The following is a 7,783-nucleotide window of genomic DNA, read 5'->3' as shown; positions in this document are numbered from 1 at the left end:
TCGTGAGCATGCATACATAAATCATTAAAAAAAAAAACGAAGTAAAAGACCATAGTTGTTTTTAATAGTTTTAGGCATGATCATTGTTACAGTACAAACCCAGTGGAGTGATATATCAGCAGTAATGGCAACGGAAGTCAGAGCACAACTCTGCAGCCTGTTTAAGATCCTTTTTAAATCTAAGACTGGAAAAATGTAACAGTGATATAATGGCACATAAAATTTTGGTTCTAAAAAACAGAAAGAAAAAATGGATAAATGACAATAGTCTTTCACTGTCTTAATGTCTTATTTCTAGAGAAACTGTGCTTAAAAGCTGTAATGTGTAATCTGAGGCCATGAGTACAAATACCATATACATGAAACAGATTATTCACAGGAAACTGCATGCATAGATAACATGCAATTGTATTTTAACATTTCTCTCTCACACACACACACACACACAAAAAAAATACTGACTTTTGTAGGGAGCACCTACAAAACAGTGCCATTAACATAACTTTGGTACAAACGAGTCACTATGCATTGAAACGTGAGCAGACAGAAAAGAATGAATAAATAAAAAGTGCATACAAGCAAAGACTTGTTAGAACCCGTATTCTCCTCCGAAAACTTTGGCTACGTACACATTACAAGCTTCATTAATCAATTCAGATTTTTTGCTCAGATCGGATCAGGAATATGGCCATCCGGACGGTTCGCATATTTTTAAATGTCTGTGTATTAAAAATCTGTCCCTGAAGACCTCCAAATACATTTATGCACGTCGCCTCCAACACCACACAATTAAAAAGGAGAGCGACCACTGGTTGAAATATGAATGGGAATTCTCGTAACTCTTAACACGGCATCTCCACATGTGCAGGACGCAAAACACGCTGTAAAACGATAAAAAAAAAAAAAAAAAAAGATTTCTGTGCAGTATTAAGCCAAATGCTGCAAACTCTTAATGAGGTTTTTATTAGATTATCAGTTATTTTGTTTTTACAACAGTAATGTTTTAATTTTTTAGAATTTTGGCCTCTCCTTATTCACAAGGATCAAAACCTAGTTTTAACTGGTGTGAATGAAAATACCGTATTTTTCGCACTATAAGGTGCACTGAAAATACTTTAATTTTCCCAAAAATCGTCAGTGCGCCTTTAATCCAGTGTATCTTATTTATGAGTTTTATCAGTCAGGTTGTAAGAAGCAGTAAAGCCACTCCACTAAATTGCAGTGTTTTTCAGGATTTTGAGTTTAGTTCTTTAGCACTGGGGCTGAAGTTGCATTAGCATTTTACTGCGCTTACTATTTCAATGTTCAGAGGGGCGTATAATCGGTCTGTAGCCTGCTCCTAACCCTGGCTAGCACTGCTGAAGATATTCGCTGCTAATGCCTTAGTGCTGGAGAAATTTGGTAATCTAAGTTTACTGTAAATAAATGGAATAATAATAAATGGTTGGGAACTTTGTGACTAGTAAGTTCAAATCCACATATCTGTAAATAAACTTAGACTAGTACATAAGCAATGGAAGATATGTGTAGTTTCATTTTGACTCGTTTAATATGCATGTTTATTCCTCGACTTAAGTATACTTTCAGATTTCAGAAATATACTTTCAGATCAAGTTTTGATTATATTACGAAAAAAATTGTCTGAATTAATAGAATCCGAATTCGACTGTAGATCTCTTTAATTGAACTTTTTACTAGTAAAATGTGATTACAATTTTTTTTTAACGAGGAAATTCAAATACCTTGAATGAGTTATTTTTGCAAAAATGTTTGCAGCACAGAACTGGAATAATTTCACCAGTGTAATTGAGTAAGATATCCTTTACGAAGACATATACTTGCATTTTGGACTGTTCACTTAATTCTATGATCTGATCTGATTGGCTACAATTGCCAATTTCAACTTTATTAGCAAACCTATTTTAAACCTCCAAGGTGAATTCATTGCAACAAAATATAAAGGTGCTTTACATAGATATAAACACACAATTTGCCTTTTTTATCCAGAATACATTGTTTAAAACAGATGTTTTACTGCACAAATATAAGCTATTATTATCTGATTAGTGCAATTGGTTCATTTGCTAAAAAGTTTAGGCTTCAGTCCAGCAGAGACTTTTAACGAACCGCTTTAGCAACATCAGGATCATCAAGATTCTTCATTTACTTTTTGGGAAGCAGCCTTGTAATGTTTATACTCTTTATACTGTTTTAAATCAGCATTTCAATAGTTGAAAATTGATTCATTTGATTAATAAATAAATTAATAATTATAGTACAGTTCAAGTTTAGTGCTGCTACTAATAATTCTTAACTTGTTTAACTTGATGTTGTATTCAGATTTCTGTTTTGTATAACTTATGGGAGACGTAAATATTTCCAGAGTAACACAGTAAGTAAACAATACTACTTCAACTGCTAACCAAACATGCTGATAAAAGTGGCCGATCCCACCTGTGCAACCTACAAAGCTTAGTCGTCCGTCCGTCCGTCCGTCCATCCACCTTTAGCCAGCTCATCCCACATCATCACACTTTCAGAAGACTCTTATAAAAACACATTTGGTACAGTGGGGCACATAGGAAAAAAAGCTAGATGGCATTACCCAGTAAAAGGGCGTCTGTGTTGGCATCGGATGCTTCCAGGCACATGCTGCTGAGTGAGTCAGTGATGAACACTGTCAGGGTGGAGAGAGGGCACCCACACTGAAATCTGGCAAGCGGCACAAAAGGGGGTTCACTTAGTTTGACCTACTCGAGTGTAACAGTACCAGTCAGTGGAGATGCCAGGTGGGTGTGGTCAGAGATCAGACGCTCAGGCGGAACTAGAAGCCGATTTTGCCTCTGGTCATGGAGTAGCCTAGTTTGGCCTCGTTGTTGATGAAGGACATGATGCCAAGATATGTCTCTATCAGGAGGGGCCGCTCCAACAGCAGCACTCCGTTGGCTCGGCCTGGGATGGGGAACTCCTTGTGGGCCTTTTTCACAGCCTGAATTAGCTGAGTTTTGAAGTTCTCAAGCTGATGGGTAGAAACACTTGAAAGGTCAGTTTACAGTGATCTAGGAATTTGTATTGCAAAAAAAATTTATTTATTTATTTATTCACAAAACATAATTTACATATTTAAATTTGATCTGTAAATTTTAGCATGTTCATTTTAACTTAAAATAATACTTTCACCACTTTTGGCACCTGCTTCCTCCTGTGATTTACTCTTTGTACAGAGCCTGTGGATGTGTTAGTGGTATGAATTAGCGATGGAATCAGTGGTATTCATGCTAAAATATGAATTATATCTTAGAACTAACTTACACTCTTGCCCCTTACTCTTATTTGTCTAACCTTCTTTCTCTTTATTACAAATAGGGTTTCAATGAACTTTCAGTAATAAATGCGTGAAACGGCTACAGGAGTCCAATTTACTATTATGGAAAAAGTTGGATAGAGTTTTGTGCAGCCCTACCTGTAAACATAAGAACACTGTGGATTCGATTTCTCCCAGATTCCTGATCATTTTAAATACTCTTATCCCATGACTTCTGGCATGCCAGTCTATATACACATTTTCCAGACTAAATTTACCTGGCAGAGAGAAGCCACCTTTTCATCAGCATGGGCCATGGGGTGCTCTGTGAAGGTGGCATATGGCATGTCTGTGGACCAGGGGTTCCAGCGATTGAGAAAAGAAGGTCTCGGCCGTTTATCCCACTGCACACGAATACCACTTCCTTCTCTCCTTCACACAGACATGCAGACAGACACAGATAAAGAGATGATCACTCCTGCAACAAGAATTATACTCACTTATACTCATTCTCAAAGACTTTTAGACAATTAATAAAACACATGCAAAACAGAATCTCAATTACAAAACGTATAAGGTTTGTGAAACCCATAATTTTCCCCCTCCCTTCTCTTACTTGTTGAGAGATTTTGGAGGAAACTCGAAATCCCCAATGGAAATCGTGTCCACAGCATTTAAAGAAATCCTGATAACTTGTTGACACTGCAGGTTTATGAAGTCGTATTTGCAAACCAGCAAAGACCTGTAAAAATCACAGCACAGCAAACAATGAGAAGATAAGCAGCTGTGACTAATGCAAAATCATGTGCATGTAAAGCAGAATGCCTTCCTCACCTTTCTGTTATCAGCACCAGCCTCTCCTTCTCGTTATTCCAGTGATCAACTCTGTTGAGGGATTAGAAATGTACTCATGTATTACATATACAAACATAGCAGCCATATAACTTAGTCATGGCTAAAACATGAAAAAAGCACCAAATGTCCACCATAATAATGACAAAAACATTCTTGATATAAATAATTTTATATCTCTATTTTCTGATATATTTTCATACATAAAGTGCACCGGATTATAAGGCGCATTAAGCAACACTAGTAAGGAACAGGGGTGTCGCCATTTTTCCTTCTAATTGAGCAGGTCTTAGCTTAGCTGTAAAGTAATTCTTAAAAAAAAAAAAAAAACATTTTCTTTTAAAGTCAAATGAGCGCTGAATATTAATCTACACAGATTTCTCTCCTGAAAACTGTTTATTTGGGTGAGCAAAGTGCTTCCGTTTATTTCAACTAAGGCTGGATGCAGTAGTATTAGCGGCTAACCGCTAGCGCTAGCAGTTAAGGGCTAATGCTGTCCAACAACGCTATACTAAGGAACGCCAAGTGTTCTGTTAAGCCTCACCTCTGAACGGCAAAAGACCTAGTACTTAGCAGCTAATGCTAATACTGCTCCAGTCTCTGCACTGGAAAAACTTTACTAAAACTCCTGTACAACGCTGCACTTTAGTGGAGTGGCTTTACTGCTCCTTACAATCTGACAGGTAAAATTCATATATAAAGCACACTGGTGATTTTGGGGACAATTTTAGGTGCGCCTTATAGTGCGAAAGTATGGTACTCTAATTTGCTCCTACTGCTAACTGCTATCAACAGTTGCATGGCTGTGATGTGTAGTCCAGAATTCTACATTAATTCATAAACTGTTAAAATGTTTGCTCATTTATTTGGTGAATTAGAGGTTATAAATAGTTTGGTGGAATGTAGAAAGAGGATAACACTCACTCTGCCAGGAGCCACACACTGAGAACCTCTCCATCTTCTGAAGGCAACGCCACTGTGCGGATATCGTTCACTGCCTGCTCTATAGTTCCTGGCTAAGGAAGAAGAATACGCAGTCTTAATATTAAGTCTCATAGTGTTTTTCGTTTTAGACATAATAAGGTACTGTCACAAAAATCTCCAAAATGGCAAATTTACAAGTGGAGCAAAAACCTTCTTAACATTTAATAGAGTTTAATGTAAAAAGTTTTTGATTCAAGTGATTTAAATACATTTCTATTGGTCACATTGATCACATAAATGACAGGTATCATGATCAAAATGATGTCAAAAATAGAAATATGAGGTTTGCGCATGACAGTTATCAAATGTTAATGTCTTTCTTGTAGCATTAAACTAAATTTTAAGTCTTTACCAAGCTTCAAATCCTCCCCAGCGCAATGTCTAAACAACTGTAGACCTCTCTCACATTGGCTAATGCTTATGTTCATGCGTCCACCATCAAGACAACACTGAACAATAATGATGTGCATGGCAGGGTTGCAGGAGAAAGCCACTGCTCTCCAAAAACATTATTGCTTGTCTTTAGTTCGCTTGTCTGCAGATCATGTAGAAATATTTTGTGCACAGATGAGAACAAAGTAGAACTTTATTTTTCAAGGGAAAGCGTTATATGTTTGGAAAAAGGTAAACACTGCATTCCAGCATAATAACATTATCCCATCTGTGAAACATGGTGGTGGTTGTATCATGGTTTGAGCTCTTCTTTGCTGCATCTGTGACAGGAAGGCTTGCCTTTATTGATGTAACAATGAATTCTGAATCATTTTAGAGAATACCAAAGGAAAATGTCTGGACATCTGACCCATGAACTGAATCTCAAGAGAAGATGGATCATGCAGCAAGACAATGAGCCTCAGCTTGTTCTTCCAAAGGATGATAGATAGATTCCAAGAGGCAGATGGTTGACAGATTTCAAGAGAGATATACATTTCTAGATAGATAGATGATAGATAGATTTCTATATAGATAGACAGGCAGACATGTTATTAGCCAGGTTATCTAGCTTGCTTATTTGCCCATTTAACCAAACGTTAGCTTGGTCAGCTTACCTAGGTTAAGAAGTTCTGACCATTATTTCCATAATGGACCATACGTTATAAGTTAGTACTTGGTCTGTGGTTCTGACAGTTATATAAATATATATTTAAGAGCCAAATAAGCTGAATTAAAATCATATTTTGCATGTAAATAATAATACAGCGTTAGTAACTAACTGTTTTAATCTGTGGGGACGGGCTGAATCACTGTTAGCTAGCTAGCGTTTAGGTAAGCTAATGAACACACTCTAGCTAATAGAGCTAATAATAACAGTGCTGCTAGTCAGCTAATGATGCTGTTAGCCTGTTAGCTCTGGTGGTGATTAGCTCGGGGGTGGAGTGTGCTGTTTGCGGGGTGCAGGCGGGTCTGTGCGGGGTGGAGTGTTCTGTTTGCGGGGCGCTGGCCCGGGTCTTACCCTGAACACGAAGTAGTCCTTCACCTTGGCCTGCATCGTGGGGTTGTGGACGTGGAAGGGCGTGAGTTTCTGGAGCGGGGAGCAGCAGGCCACGGCCGCTACCTCGAAGCCCAGGCTGTGGTGGCCCGCGGGCGGCGTGAAGGCGACCTCCACCCCGTCCTCCACCTCGGCCGCGTGCAGCACTGCGGCGCCGGGGCTCTCGGGCTCCACGGTGTCGTTCAGCTGAAGCATCGTAGCGGAGAGGAGCTCAGTTCAGCGGCCGACAGCACGACTCAGCACAGATAAGTGTAGTTATCTCCTGTTCAGTGATAATAACACAGAGCGAGCTGAACCTCGCTGTTTCTGACAGCAGCTCCTCCTCCTCCAGCAGAAGCTTGTTTTGCTCAGTGAGAGAAACACCCACCTGCTCCTCCACTCCTCCAGCACGAGACTGATTCTTAAAGAGCCCGTTTTCATTCAGTTTATTAGAGTTTATTCCCCACCTGGACCTTTTTGGGTGATGTGTGATTTACTATATCAAGATTGTTTAATTCTTCCGAATAAAACAAGGGCCATTCAACCGAATGGGCGCCATTTGATGTTGTAACTCTTCTAAATTAAACTTATTTTAATCTTTTGTTTTTAACTCTGAATCTAGTAACACATATATTTAAATATTCAAAACATGTACTGGTCAATTAATTACTTTATTTTCTACAAGGTTTTTAAGCCGAATATTTTTTTACATTTTTCTCAGTTCTGTTACCAAAACTTTTCACATTTAAAAAACAATTCCACTAATTGCTTTGATTATCTCTCAAGAAAGTGTTTATTTTAAAGAAATGGTTGGCAGCATGTTCAAATGCATAAATGAAGAATCAAACAGAATTGGAAAAAAGTGGTTTACATTAACTAATATTCACACTAATAAATCAATAAACCAGGGGACAATATTTATTCCTGTTACTGGAACTCACTCCTTTTACTGGCGCTTTGTCCTTTTACTGGAACTAATTCCTGTTCCTCCTTATGTTATGATTGACAGGACTGAAAGTACCAGGAATGAGTTTTCAGCATTTAAATAGCAAAAACATGAAAACATAGCTTTATGCCTACTATGCAAATAGCATAAGGACACTGAGCACATTCTAGTGATTTTCACAAAAATTGTATACAATGTAAAAAATATTTAAGAATTAATTTAGGTAACA

The 7,783-nt window shown here is 38.0% G+C and overlaps 1 protein-coding gene across 1 annotated transcript; it reads right to left on the bottom strand.

The window, feature by feature from the left end:
• Nucleotides 1-42: 42 nt before the first annotated feature.
• On the bottom strand, nucleotides 43-7,012 carry tprg1l (tumor protein p63 regulated 1-like). Its single transcript, XM_022670687.2, has 6 exons — nucleotides 6,594-7,012; nucleotides 5,081-5,172; nucleotides 4,139-4,189; nucleotides 3,921-4,046; nucleotides 3,583-3,736; nucleotides 43-3,019 (listed from the first exon to the last, which is right to left on the bottom strand). The coding sequence occupies exons 1-6, from the start codon at nucleotides 6,822-6,824 to the stop codon at nucleotides 2,825-2,827; spliced, it is 849 nt and encodes a 282-aa protein (XP_022526408.2). The 5' UTR covers nucleotides 6,825-7,012; the 3' UTR covers nucleotides 43-2,824.
• Between the last annotated feature and the right edge of the window lie 771 nt (nucleotides 7,013-7,783).

The sequence above is a fragment of the Astyanax mexicanus genome, chromosome 12, assembly GCF_023375975.1.
Source record: "Astyanax mexicanus isolate ESR-SI-001 chromosome 12, AstMex3_surface, whole genome shotgun sequence".
Lineage (NCBI taxonomy): Eukaryota > Metazoa > Chordata > Actinopteri > Characiformes > Acestrorhamphidae > Astyanax > Astyanax mexicanus.
This window is presented reverse-complemented; position numbering and strand designations above follow the sequence as displayed.